The following is a 15,767-nucleotide window of genomic DNA, read 5'->3' on the forward strand; positions in this document are numbered from 1 at the left end:
AGGTGAGCTGTGTATATGCTTTAGAATTTAACCATTGTAAGTCACTTGTCAGATAGGTAGTACAGTTTGCACTACATTTTTAAAACAGAAGTTACCCCTGTTTCTACCTTGTGCCATTGTAAAAATGCAAACACTACAAATGCAATGATGATGGTCATTTCAAGTTCTTTAACACACATTTGTAAATGTATATGGTAAGAGATCTATTCGTTGTTGACTGTTTTCATGTAAAACTGTCACCATAAAAAATTTAAAATACCCCTTTATATATGCTAGAGCAGGAATTCCTGTAAGAAAATCCTGGAGATAACTCACATGACTTAGAAAATAAAACTCAAGGTGATCTTTATTTTTAATCCAGTAATTTATTTGTAATTGGAAAATATTGCAGAATAGAAAACATATTACTTTAAATGTATAGATTGTGTAATGATGAAGAAGGAAACATAAAATATAAGTAACATGGCAAGACTGGAATACAACATTGCTCTGCTGGGATTACAGAGCAACTCAAAAGCCATAAACTGGTCTCAGTTGGTGAACATTTTTAAAAATCGTGTTTATTTCTGTATAGAGGAAGGCAAAGTTTTAATTTTTCAGCAGCCTGCACCCATTTTGCCTGATAGTGTAAGCTCTAAGACTTATTTTATCCTCTTCATCACTCTTTTATAATGATGGTCTTTTGTTAGCAAATGGAACATAGAGTATCTTCAAGATTGGTTCATTTGGTGTTAAGAATTTTTCAAAATGTTGTGTTTGGAAATTTGCCTGAAGCATAATTTGCCAGCAAGCCATAATGTTCCAAGAACCTTGGATATGTAAAACCATTCTGTGTCATTTTCTCAGTTTTCACCCAAGTTATTTACTTTTGTTCTTATATCCCATTAGTTATATGGTATATTATGTGAATTACTTTTTTATTGTATAGGCTGCTCCAGGGCTGGAACAGTATGCCATCAAGAAATTTGCAGAGTCACTAGAAATTATTCCAAGGACATTGGCTGAAAATGCAGGAGCTAAGGTAATATCTGAATGAAATTTTTTATCTCTAAATAAGTTCTGATCAATTCTAAATCAGTTCTAATCACTTCTAAATCACTTCTAATCAATTCATTAAATGGACATTTTTTAACTTGCTTTTAAATAAATGACTTGAGAGTCTGCAGTCTGGCAATGAGTTCATGGTTAAAGGTCATGACTCAGCTTTTTTGCCTGTACTGGCTTATGTGCATGATAACACAAACAAAAATGGATTTTATCGAAGCTGGCTTATGGATTTATCTCAAGATTGCCTTCAATTAGTGCCAGTTCATTGGTCATGTCAAGGAGGGTGAATGGGGCTTTTGAATTATACAACATTTTAAACATATAGTTATTGTGGATTTTAACCAAATTTAGTTTATGGGGATATCATGACACTATCTGAGATAAGTTCTCTAATTTCCTATTCATAACATGAGGTTCAAGGTCAGATGTCATGACTGATACAGAGTCCGGAGTGGTCTAGAGCACTCACCATTCCGTACCACGGCCATCTCACCTGTCTGCAAGGGTTCGAGTCTCAGGCTCAACTAATTTGGGTACATGAGAAAGCCTGACAGTAGCTTCTCGTGGGTCGGTGGTTCTTGCCGGGGTTTTCCAGGGTTCTTCCTCCACCAGTTATACTGGCCACCATGTATAGCCTATCTTGTGCTGAAAAATGGCGTTAAACCCCACAACAGCCACAACAACATGACTAATACATATGTACTACATTTGTGAACATGTCAACTCAAACAGACAAGACAATCATTTTAAAACAATGTTTATTATTTAAAAAACCTCATTGATTGCTCTACTCAGCGGAGAAAGGAAATACAACAGGTGGAAGAAACAGACTTCTTATGGATTCCTATAAATTCATTTTGGCTAGTATGACATCAGTCTCATCAAGGGACTATTGTTTCTTGGGATATTAAGTTCTCGCCTTATGTCCTTTTATAATAAACCTGCACTAAAGCTTCATTTTTCAAAATTTGTAGGACAAATACCATACATATCTGATACCGTTATTATTTTTTTGTTGATAATATTATTATTATTATTATTATTATTATTATTATTATTAAATCTGGCAATTGGCATCATTTCCTATTCATAGAAATAAGTGTATAACCTGTTGACATTTTCATCTCGAACATAGATTGATATATAATGAAGATTTTATATATACACAGTGACTGTTAATTTTTCTTAGCTTGAAGCAGACTTTTCCATTCTATGCTAATACTTAAGCTGTGGGGGGGGGGGGTTTACTGACAACAATTACAGCCCATTTATCCAGCAGAAGTAAGCAGCAGTGTTTTGATGCAGAAGTGGGGGTTTGGCACGATATTTTAATAGTAGGAACAAGAGTTAATGATGATCTGGATCCCCAAACTATTATTAAACAATGATGGAAATTACTAAATAGGTCATCTTTGGGATAAATTAGTTTTCAGTTAATCTTTTCTGATAAATTTGTACAATCGTCAGCACATATCCCACCACTTCCACCAAACAATAGAGGGCTATTAGAATAGTGAACTAATGTGAAGTTTTATCTCCACAATGAATTTTAAAGCAATGTAGTAGTGTTATTCCAATTCTTAAAATGATCAGCCAGCCTGATGTTACTCAGATTGAGTCAGTTAATGTAAGATTACATGCCTTTGCATAAACAAGGGCATTTCTGGGAAAACAGACCCTTCATTTTTTGCTATCGTTATGCCTGAGTGACCACTTTTAGGCAGTAAGAAAAGAGTTTGGTTGGAAAACTTGGGGGGGGGGGGAATTGAAATGGTTACTGAGACCAGATTTGACTGTATGGATGGATGGCGAAAGTTATGTACAGAAATTTGGAAAACTACTGATAGACATCCATTGGGGTAGACAGGTAAGGAACTTCATTAGCATAGTAATAATTTATAATGGTTTTACGTGAAATTTGTTGGCCTTTAATTTTAAATTTATATGAATTTCACAACTGAAAGGATATGCTAAGAATTAGTAATTTCCCATTTCTGGACTGTGTTGCGTAGTAGGGACTATTTTTTACACAATAATTGATCTGTAATTTTTGTTTTGCCAGTCAACAGAAACCCTATCAATGTTGTATGCTGCTCATCAGGAGGGAAAGAAGAATACAGGCGTGGATGTTGAGGTAGTACTACTTTGTATGAAATTATCATGTGTAAAATTACTGTATCATGCAATTCAGGTAACATTTGTCTCATAGGGATGCAGCACTATACAATTCATCCCCCACCCCAACAGTGGAACCAATATTACAATTTTCTACATCTTTCTGTTGCATCCTTCCTTCACCCCAGTTGCAAAATAGAAATACTTACTGACATTTCACCATTTCTGTGATAGCTGAAATGAAATAAAACTAATTATCCAAAGCATTTACCATGAAAAAATTCTGAATATACATGTGATTTTATTTAATCTTAGTTTCATATTTCCTTCTCCCTGTACCTTCCCCCACCTGCCAATTTTAGAAAAACATATAGCAACATATCTATTTTATTTGTATGTTTTGTACATTAATCTGTTGCTTTTTTTAAAAAAAATTGTTTAGTTCAGAAGAAATGGAATAAAATGTAAAGGGACCAATAGACTTTTTCCACAGTGTATAGTAACATGTTAAGAGATACACCAAATGACTTATTGTTCATACCACATTGATGCCATGAAGCAGTGAGTTGACACTAAGTGAATTGTTCTGGGTCTTAGTTTTCCCAGGGGTACAGAAATCTGTGTTAAAGTATGCATAATTTTTATCTTTGGATGCATGGAAATTCCTACAGCTTGGTATGCAACATTTTTTGCCAGCGAAATTTTCTTTATTTGATCCATTTGTACAAAGTCATTATGAATGATGTTGTGTGCAAGTAATCAAACAGTGTTCAGGTCATTTTAATAGGATTAGGTGATTGGTTATATATGTGCTTAATGATTTTTTTGATAGAAAAAGACTGATCATATGTGCTTGTGTGCTTTGATACCACTTTTTGATAAGCATTACTTGGTATAGTTTTAATCCATCATATTAAAAATCTTTATACAATGTTTTAAATACTTGCATGCTATCTTATACCAAGTTTAGATAAAGAGTGCCAAGATTTAGGAATTTATTTTGTATGGTGGAGGAATACATACTCTCATAAAGCCGGGGTTCTTTTTGTGTCATGTATACATTCTGTTGATAAAGAAAATAGAATGCCAAAGAGTGAATGTGGAATGAATGATGGAATAGGACATTCCTATGGGCCAAAAAATGAGAAAACAGTGGAACATCATTAGCTGTGAGAGAAGTATTGCAATGACAACTCAAGGAACACTGAACTTGCAGAGTTCAACATAATCGCATTAAGAAAAAGTACATTTACTTTTAAAATAAGAAACTATTACGAAACTGATGAGGGTAATGTAGGAAGGTCAGGAACTTAGGATTTAGTAGAAATTTGCTTGTGTGTTGCCTAAAGATGAAAGTTGGAATTTTTTCTGGGTTTTTTTTATTTATTTTTTTATCGTCCAGTGTCTTTGAAATTTGATTGACTTAAAATGGAAATGAGCTAATTAAATATATTACTATAGAAAAGAAAGTGATCTCTTCATTGATTCCTTCTAGCTGCACACAAAATAAGAGAATGACAAAGCCATGTCATTGAAAATTGTTACAGTTATAGAATTACAATCATTGCTATCAACCACCCTAATTTTTTCATTCATTTATAATAATACTATTTTATTATGAATGATGACATATATATTGGTGAGAAAACAATACATTCATGATGTTTTAAAGCAATACAAGGGGAAAAAAGTATCATTATTGGTACTGCAACTTTAAATGTCCTGTGGAAAACCCTAGGTTTGCTTCCTGAAAAAGAGTCCAATTTACAGGGTCGAAAAAATCTATTTATTGTTTGTTAATAAACCTTGACTTTAACATTTGATAAATATGTTACAGTATCAAACATGACAAAACCTTATTTTTGATTTTGTCAGTTTTTTGTCTATCTCAGTATATCTTTCTTAAATGATGTAAAAAACAAAACCAATTTAAAGCACTTTAAAGCAGAGTATGCTTTTAAATAATGAATTATGACTTTCCAGTGCAAGTGAGACATATTTATCAAGTCTTTTTGTCATTGCATCCAGGCCCCCGGAGGTGGTGTGATGGATGCTCTAGAGAAGAACATCCTTGATCTATATATTGCCAAATACTGGGGTCTCAAGTTTGCTACCTCTTCTGCCTGTACTGTTCTCAAAGTGGACCAGGTAATTTATATATAATTTAAATTCCAAGTTTTAATTTCTGTACATATATACATGCCTATAAAGTACATATGCCAGATTGTGGTTGTTTTTTTAAAATTACATAACACTTCAGTATGTAAAGAGAAGGATGGATCGACACACTTTTTTTGTTTGATTTCTGACATTACTGGCAGTGTAGAGAACAAGCATACAACAGCAAATTCTGCACGTGTCAGCAGTTCTCATAGGATTTCAAGAGGCACTGGACCGTTAGGTAGTCAGTTCAGAGAGGTAATGCTAATAAACAGTGAGATGTAGAAAGTTAATAAAAGAGGAATTCAGCTAGTCATCTTGGTACAATGGTCAGTCCACATGATACAATTCTTTAATTGGCAGCATCCTTAATTTCGCTGTTGCTGACTGTCCACTTTGATTCATTCATTGTACACTCTTTCTCTGCCATGGCTAGTAATGTCAGGAAATGAAGTGACTGACCAGCAGGAAACGACTTGCTGGTCCTGGAGGGAAGACATGTATGATATCTTGGTATTTAGTGATTTAATGAACAAGTTATACTAATTTGCATTTTTGTTAAGCTCACCTGGTAATAAGGCCAAGTGGATTTATGGTATGATTCTGTGTCCATTGTCATCCATCATCCACTTTTGAGCAACAGTTCATATGTTTAACTATTATTAAAAAAAAGAAAATAACAAATGGACAGATTTCAGCCAGACTTGGCAAAGAGCATCCTGGCATGAAAGCCTTTCAGGTTTGTACAAATGATGTAGTCCACCATCATATATGTCTGCCATTACTAAAAATAGAAAGATCTTTAAATAAATTCTTTTCAGAAACCACTTTGCAGAATTTGATAAAATCTAACGAAAATCTCCTTGCATAAAGAGTATTAAAGTTTGCGCAAATGATGCTGATCTGCAATAAAATATGACCACTGTTACTAAAAATAGAAGATACAAAAACTTATTAAAAACCACTCCTCAGTTGTTTACCAAATTGGACAAGAAGCATCCTGACTTTAAAGCCTCTCAAATTTATGCAGATTAAATATGGACACCATAATAAAATAATTAACATTTTTTTAAAAATCTAAACACCTATAAGAAATTCTTAATATACCAGTCAAGAGGCCTTTCAGTATCGGACAAATGATGCTGATGTGCCATCAAATGTCAGTAAAGATGTATATAAAATTTAGAAATCTAGAAACAGTTGTTTTGGTAATATATACAAATCAAAGGCATCAGTTGGAATTTATACAAAGCATTCTACTCACCCAGATTTTTGGTCAGTTGCTCTTGTATTTAGCAATTAGGCATGTGTCATTCAGTTGAGTAATCTCAGACCCACTTGGGGCTCTTATTATCAGATTCAAGAAATTACACTAATTGCATAAGTTTGTTGAAGAAGGCCTTTGATGAAATTTTTATATTGTACACTGGATGGAGAGCATTAAGAAAATTTCATCCTTTTGGACATCACTGTTGTCATATAATGTAAAGTAAATTCACGTCCATGTGACAAGAAATTCATCAAAGGCTTATGTATAGAGATGCTTGAGAGAAAGTGTATAATGTTTTTACAGCCCCACAGCAAACATAAGCAGTGTTAGCTGATGTCCATATGCTTATCTGTTCATCTGTTTTGCATTTGGGTAATTCTTCAGGCAGTGTGGAGAGGCATCACATTCCATGAACAGATTTCTAGTACTGCCTGACTGCTGTTAATTATTCTCCTCTGAAGTACTGCTGGGCATATGTCAATTATTGTAGTCAGATTTACTGCCAGCCAGTGTTAATTATTCTGGTCAGACATACTGCCAGACCAATGTTAATTATTGTAGTCAGATGTACTGCCAGGCAGATGTTAACCATTCTAGTCAGATGTACTGCCAGGCAGATGTTAACCATTCTAGTCAGAAGTAGTGGCAGGCTGATGTTAATCATTCTTGTCAGAAGTAGTGGCAGGCTGATGTTAATTCTTGTTAGAAGTACTGCTAGGCCGATGTTAATTCATTGCATGGCAACTCTGGCTGGGAGTATAAAATCTTCATGTTTTGTTCCAGATTATTATGGCCAAACAAGCTGGAGGACCAAAGGCTAAGGAAAACAAGGACTGGGATGAAGATTAATGCTTGTAGATGTCCTTCTTTTTCCAGTTGCATTAAAGTGTTCAATGGACTTTTGCCATAAGAAGATTCCTGATTCATTTCCATTTTTCACTGCATTGTCGAAAAAGAAATCATGCAGAAAACTTAGCAATGGTTCTTTTGTATTTTTTGTTTTTTTATATTACATTATTTATGTGAAAATACCAGCTCTGAACTCCAATTCTGACCTTCAGTAGGAAACAATTCTGCAAATTGAATAACTAATAATGCATCATATCAGCAGATGTTGTCAGTTAATATATTTATGAAAAATACTTTACGTCTTGGAGTTGATATAATTTTTGTAAAGTTATATTTGTACATGCTTCATTTTCTTTTTTTAATCCATGTACATGTCAGTTTTATAATTTCCTTTTGTGAAATATGTGAGCTTAAGGCTTCTTTACACTTTATTGTGAACAATTTTGCTTGACAAAGATGTAAGACAAATAAAACAAGATGTCTCTAGTATTTTCTATGATTTGTTTCTTTCCATTTAACCCTCTCTCTCTCACACACACACATAAAAAGTGACATCATACTCCAGTGCCCCAACAACTGTGTGGGCCAAATTCATGAAACAGACTTATTATTATTGACAGAAATATATTGCCCCAACAACTGTGTGGGCCAAATTCACGAAACAGACTTATTATTGATAGAAATATATTGCCCCAACAACTGTGTGGGCCAAATTCACGAAACAGACTTATTATTGATAGAAATATATTGCCCCAACAACTGTGTGGGCCAAGTTCACAAAACAGACATTATTATTGATAGAAATATATTGCCCCAACAACTGTGTGGGCCAAATTCATGAAACAGACTTATTATTGATAGAAATATATTGCCCCAACAACTCTGTGGGCCAAGTTCACGAAACAGACTTATTATTATTGATAGAAATATATTCCCCAACAACTGTGTGGGCCAAATTCATGAAACAGACATTATTATTGATAGAAATATATTGCCCCAACAACTGTGTGGGCCAAATTCATGAAACAGACATTATTATTGATAGAAATATATTGCCCCAACTGTGGGCCAAATTCATGAACAGACATTATTATCGATAGAAATATATTGCCCCAACAACTATGTGGGCCAAATTCATGAACAGACATTATTATTGATATAAATATATTGCCCCAACAACTGTGTGGGCCAAATTCACAAAACAGACATTATTATTGATAGAAATATATTGCCCCAACAACTGTGTGGGCCAAATTCACAAAACAGACATTATTATTGATAGAAATATATTGCCCCAACAACTGTGTGGGCCAAATTCACAAAACAGACATTATTGATAGAAATATATTGCCCCAACAACTGTGGGCCAAATTCACAAAACAGACTTATTATTATTGATAGAAATATATTGCCCCAACAACTGTGTGGGCCAAATTCACAAAACAGACATTATTATTGATAGAAATATATTGCCCCAACAACTGTGTGGGCCAAATTCACAAAACAGACATTATTATTGATAGAAATATATTGCCCCAACAACTGTGTGGGCCAAATTCACAAAACGGACATTATTATTGATAGAAATATATTGCCCCAACAACTGTGAGCCAAATTCACAAAACAGACATTATTATTGATAGAAATGTTATTATTTGGACCATAAGTGCATGCATGAAAGTTAGCTTTCCCTTTTTAGTGCAGTAAAATTAGGTGCATGTCCCAAAGTTAAAATAATTAATACTGATATATATATATATATATATATATATATATATATATATATATATAAAAATTTTTTTCCTTATTGATATTTACAAAATTTGACTTGTCAGTTTTCACCAGAGCAAAATTAAGTATACTTCTCCATGACAAATTGACAGGGTTAAGTTTACTAAACTATTCATTATCCTTAATGTAACTGATAGGAATAAATTTACTAAACTATACCTTGTCCTTAATTTAGCTGATAGGAGCACCTAGATCACAGTATTATAATTACAATTATATAAGACTGATCTGGTAGCCTAGTGGTTAGAGCGTCTGCCTCGGATCCAGGAGGTCGTGGGTTTGAACTCTGGTCAAGTCATACCAAAGACTTGTAAAAATTGTACTAACAGCTGCCTTGCTAGGCGCTCAGCATTAATAGGTTAGTGTTAGGACTGGTCAGCATGGTGTCAGGATAATGTGACTGGGTGGGACATTATGCTATATGTCTGCGGCATGATGCCCCAGTGCTGGACATCACTATAAACTGCCACACTGCAGACATCATAGCGATATGACTGTGTTCAAATTCCAAAGCACACACACAATTATATAAAAATACTTGATCAACTACCACTCAAACAATAAAATCTTTTTGTTTCTAACAGATTTCCCAGAAAATGACAAAGTTGAAAACATCTAAAAACTACCCTGACCCTCCCCCTCGTATAAATGTATATGAGAGTATATGAACAGTTGTCTTCACACCATCATGTGTATCTATTCACACCATAGTGTGCATCTATTCACACTAGTGTTGCTATTCACACCAGTGTGTAGCTATTCACACCATAGTGCCTATTGACACCACAGTATGTAGCTATTCACAGCAATGTGTATATATCTCTTACACCAGTGTGTAGCTATTAACACCAGTGTGTAGCTATTCACACTAGTATGTATCTATTCCCAGCAATGTGTGTATGTATCTCTTCACACCAGTGTGTGGCTATTTACACCATAGTGTGTATTAACACCAGCGTGTAGCTTTTCACACCATAGTGTGTAGCTATTCACACCACAGTGTCTATTCACACCAGTGTGTAGCTCTTCACACCACTGTGTAGCTATGCAATGTGTGTATGTATCTATCCACACCACATTGTGTCTATTAACACCACACTTCGTAGCTATTGACACCTCAGTGTGTATCTATTCACAGCAATGTGTATACGTATCTATTCACACCACGGTCTTCAGTGATGTTACAGATGAGTAACCTCAACTTTTACACCTACATGTTTTGAGGGTTAATTTTTAAAAGTGAATTTGAAGTTTTTGGTGAAGTTTGGAAAACTTAAAAAGAAATTAAATTGCTTGTTCTCATGGCATTGGATTAAGTTGTTGTTGTTGTAGGGTTTAACGCCATTTTTCAGCACAAGATAGGCTATACATGGCGGCCAGTATTAATGGTGGGGGAAGAACCCAGGAAAACCCAGGAAAGAACCACCGACCCACGAGAAGCTACTGGCAAGCTTTCTCACATATCCACATTAGCCGAATCCGAGACTCGAACCCACGCAGACAGAGGTGAGATGGCAGTGATCCATAACGAAGAGCGCTTTAGACCACTCGGCCACTCGGGGCCCCCATTGGATTAAGTAATTATGCCTATTTGTAATTATAGTAATATAATCTAAGTACCTATCAGAATTAATTACAAGTTACAGTTTCAGCTGTGCTGATGCAAAGTCATATGGCCAGAATACACAGTGTAATGACCAAAAATGGTACATGAATTTTAAAATAGTTGTGCCTTTTGTGAAATAAAAAGAAGATAAACAAGTATATCATTTTAATCCGTAGTATGTTTTTATATCGGACCAAAAATAAATAACACATAACACATTAATAACCTGTAATTTATCCTTCTGTACATTTGTTTTATATTTCTATTTGCATGTCAAAAGTAAGCACATGTGCCCCGTCTCATTCAGCCCCAATCCCACTTATAGGAGTGATGAGGCTGTACCCTACTTTCGAGCTCTGTAGGGTCAAGGTCAAATAAGATGCACCAAAGTGGGCGATAATGCAAAAAAGCAGACAGATGCAGCTCTACAATGATTCCAGATAATCTGGACTTTCTACTGGCATTACAAAATGCAGAGGGAAAAACATAGTTTTTGAGACCCAATTTTTTTACACCAAAAAATTTGCTGATTGTACGAATCCGATTTTGTGTCCAGATTTTTTTACTTTTTGGCCTGTGATCTAAGGCAGGCTGGTCTGAACTGCACACAGACAGGTGAACCTTTGCAAAAAGTAGAATAAGTTGGGGTTTAGGAGTAAGAAGTGGTCAGGAGATGAAAAGGATGGGTTCAATAAGCAAAATGAAAGACCAACTTTTCCCCTCGTGTGCAAGTCAAATAGCCAATGAAAAATAATGTTTCTAGAACAGCTAGGCATCAGTCTAAGTGTAAAACACTTGGAAGCAGATGTATTTGGATATATTCAGAATTAACCCCCAAAATGCACTTCCTTCCCCCATTCAATCAAAAATGACAAAAAATCTCCAGGGACAAATAAATTCTTCACAATTTTTAAGCAGATGCAGCCTCATCAATCTCAAAAACAGCATCAATTCAAAGCTACCTTGCTCATCATTCACTAGATGAAGTGGTCAAAAACGACAAGTGAGAAAGTTTGACTTGCTACCCTTCCCCAATGAGATGGAGCCAGCCTTTGAAACTTGCTTCCTCTCATGCATGTCTTCTTAGCAACCTTGCTTTCATGAGCTAGGTCAAGCATCACAGATGACATGTGGGTCCTTTACACTTTAGAGGATGATTATTGGCTTCATGGCTTTGTGGACATGGACCCCCATCTTCTTGTACAAGACCAAACTTTTATAGCATTCACATTTAAGGAAATTTGTATATGCCCTTCTGCAGAAGGGTACAGTTAAGAGGTTTTTAAAAAATTGCCAGGCTCTGGCTTTCAATTCCTTGATTTTTCTGTGTTGAAGAAAGGCAGAAAGTTTAAGCTCATAAGCTACTTTTGTGCCTGACACAAATTTCATCAGGAAGAACTTTTTGAGATGACTTGGTCATTAGTGGCATAAAGTCCTGTGATTGGGTGGTCTCTATCCATCTTAAGGATGTGTATCTTCCCTAAGTTATAAACAAATAACTCAAATTTTGCCTCTGCAATGAGATATTTCAGTTTCTAACTCTTCCATGTGGACTTGCCTCTGCTTTATAGCATTTACTAAGGTGATTGGGTAGCTGTCAGCCCTTGTGTTCCCTAGGGCTTGACATCCTCTAGTGTTTCAATGACTGACAGACATTCCCTTCTAAAGGACTTGTCCCTCAGCTGGTCCTTAGTGACCCATCACAGACTTTTTCTAACCTAGAGAAGTCAGATCAGATTTCCACCAACATCGGAGTTTCTGACTGGAGTCCCAATTGATGCCCTACCCCATCTCAATCCAACCCAACTCCTTTCCGTTCACCAACACATCAGATTCAGGCTGGGGTGCTCACATGGAGCCAGAGAGTGTACATAGGTCTTCAGCTATCATGGTTCAGGAAAGAAGTTGTTGTTGTTGTTGTTGTTCTAGGGTTTAACGCCATTTTTCAGCACAAGATAGGCCATATATGGCGGCCAGTATAACTGGTGGAGGAAGAACCCTGGAAAACCCAGGAAAGAACCACCGACCCACGAGAAGCTACTGGCAGGCTTTCCCACGTACCCACACTAGCCGAGCCTTGGACTCGAACATACGCAGACAGAGGTGAGATGGCAGTGATCCGGAACGGTGAGCGCTTTAGACCACTCGGCCACTCGGGGCCCCCAGGAAAGAAGTAATCCTTCATATAAACAACTTGGAAATATGGGCACGTTTCTAGCTTTACATGTGTGTCAACCTCATAAGGAGTCGGAGCATGTTGGTATCCTTGGACAACTCATTAATGTTAGTGTACCTCAGGAAACAAGGAGATAATCTGGAACCAGGAAGGTACACATGTTCCTTCTCTGTAAATGGAAGTTCAGACTGCATTTGGGTAGCCTCAGAGATCATGCTTCAAGGCCAAAACAGCAGCCATCTTGAAAGTCTTGTTATTGCTACTCCACCTGAATGGATGGTCTTGTCAACATGGTGTTCTGACTAAAATACACCTTACAATGTTAACTTGTCCCTACTGGTCATAGATCAAAAGAGCTTAGAAAATGGCCTGTTGTCAGTCCATTTGTTAGCACAAGTTCATTATCACTCCTCCTAAACTACTTGGAGGATTCCCATGAAACATTACACACACATCCATCACAAGGTCAGTTTGGTCATGAAAATAAATCCTATTTGGTAATCAGTATGGCAGGCACAGCAACCATTTTTGGACACCTTATCGCTACTGGTCCTAAATGGATGGTCATATCAACATGGGGTTTTCACTAAAAGAATTCTTATATTGTCTACTTGGTTCAAAATTAAAAAATGGCACTGATCTTTGCCACAGCAGCCATTTTAAAAATCTTGTTACTGCTAGTGTTATCCACATCAGGTTTTCACCAAAAGTTTTATGATGACTAGCTGGTTCTAATGAAAAAGAGGGCCTATCCTATCTGACATCACTATGGTCACCATGGCAGCCATCTTCAAAATCTTGTTGCTATTTCTATGCAAAAAGTCCTATAAAAAGTGTGTGTAAATAATATATTGTTCATTCACTGAATATAAAGGTATTGTTCAATTATTGATAAATGTATTGATCACAGATCCATCTGTGTGTCCACCATTCCATCTGGTGTTTCATATGATGTTCCACTAATTTTGGATATTTTAAAAGAGCTGTTTGGTCTTGTATTTTAGGCATTTACCCATTTTGTCCCCTGGATTTTCACTGAATAATGAATGATATTAAATAATACCAGTATTCTTGAAGGGGGTTTCTGAGCCAAACCCCTATTTTATAATTGGACAACAGCATGATTTTTACCCCCTCCCAGATTCCCCCATGTTGATCTAAACAATTATGAAAACAACTTTGTTGAGGCAACAAAATCGATTTCTTAGTAGATTACCTAATTCGAGGACCTACCAAGGAAAATTATCATCGTCGTCAAACAAAATAGGATTGGCTCAGAAACAATCCCCTTTTACAAGACTACTGTGGTTTGTATTGTATATTTCACACAAAATTGTACACAGCCACTTGTCAAGATATTTTTAAAGTCTGGGTTTATGCTATAATATAACTCTCATCGTCCAGACAAAATAAGTACAAATTAATTTAACCACTGACGAGATAGCCAGGTTCTAGCATCTTGATAAAATTTCCATGTGAGACTTGATTTATCGACATAACATTTTTTTGTGTAGCTTGTCATCAACTGTGATCTTAATATATTTATTCTGAGATATCGGGTTGTAAAGATTATCAATAACATCAGAAATCAAATCTGCAATCCAAGCAAGCTTACTAAACTAATCTGAATTATCCTTGCAAACCAGACACAACTTTATCAATTGACGTAGTGAAAGTTATTTTCAGCAAAATCCTTATCAACCAGAGCACTAAATTTACTCTTAACAGGATCAGCAAGTAAATCTCTGTACTTATCATACACTTCAGATGAGATATCATTATATCTGCTATCTGTTTAAACTTTACAATCTGGGGTTGAAAATAGAGAATCAAAATTTGCTGGTATTTCAGTAATATCATCGACTCTTATCACATTAAATATCTTCTGTTTCATCGATGTAACTAACAACATAACTGTACTAGATTAAAATGTTTAAGGACTAGATGCTGCCTGAGAATTGCATATGCTGTTGCAAAACTCAAAAGACTGCAAATATCTGCTTCTTCTGTATATGTCATTGACAGGTAGGCTTATGTATCCAGCAATCAACTCTTTGATATTTCTGTATTTTTATACTGTCAGTAACTTTCCAGCTTCTTTTTATGTTATAGTTTTTCAATGCAATCTTTTTAGAACTAGTATATATTTCACAATCTTCATCAGTACTATGTTTTACAGTTGTGAAATCGTCAAGCTCCTGATAAAATATGTCTCGTTCAACATCATCATATGACTCAATCCTATAATCAGTATCTGATAATTTGTTTAGTGCAGCATTAATGGTGATATACTTCATACATTTTTTTAATCACCGGTGAGACTGAAACATTGTCGTGTTTGTGGTTACTGCAGATTCAAGTGTAAATTAACCAAAAAAAGAAGTAATATGAAAATTCGATGCCCCATACAGCATAGGCCATTCCGAATTATCATTCGATCCTTCTAATCTCTAGTTATAAATTCTTCCGAGAAGCACATTTGATTTACCTCGCAGTTGAAATGTCCATATTGCAAAGGCTTCTGGACACGTATCCACTCATTTCTCTGTCAGTGGACCACTCTGGACCTTCAGATGCAGCACTGTTAAACTCAAACGCATAATTAGGATCATTTCCCGGATTATAACTTGACGCATTTACATCAAAACCCAATCAATTATCTATAGCATGAGCGAGATGTGGAATATAACCGACATTATCTTTAGCTCGCTTTGTACTACCACCAATCGCAAGCGAGTGAACAACACTATCCA

The 15,767-nt window shown here is 35.7% G+C and overlaps 1 protein-coding gene across 1 annotated transcript in view; it reads left to right on the forward strand.

Annotated features, from left to right (window-relative positions):
• Positions 1–7,930, forward strand: part of LOC149786142 (T-complex protein 1 subunit theta-like) — a 54,366-nt gene extending 46,436 nt beyond the window's left edge. The window contains exons 13-16 of the mRNA XM_089976476.1: positions 929–1,021; positions 3,110–3,181; positions 5,191–5,310; positions 7,376–7,930. Of these exons, the coding sequence (XP_089832602.1) occupies positions 929–1,021; positions 3,110–3,181; positions 5,191–5,310; positions 7,376–7,441 (351 nt within the window). The 3' untranslated portion in view covers positions 7,442–7,930. The remainder of the gene's footprint in view (positions 1–928; positions 1,022–3,109; positions 3,182–5,190; positions 5,311–7,375) is intronic.
• The last annotated feature ends 7,837 nt before the right edge of the window (positions 7,931–15,767 follow it).

The sequence above is a fragment of the Sinohyriopsis cumingii genome, chromosome 12 (genome assembly GCF_028554795.1).
Source record: "Sinohyriopsis cumingii isolate HCF-2022 chromosome 12, ASM2855479v2, whole genome shotgun sequence".
Lineage (NCBI taxonomy): Eukaryota > Metazoa > Mollusca > Bivalvia > Unionida > Unionidae > Sinohyriopsis > Sinohyriopsis cumingii.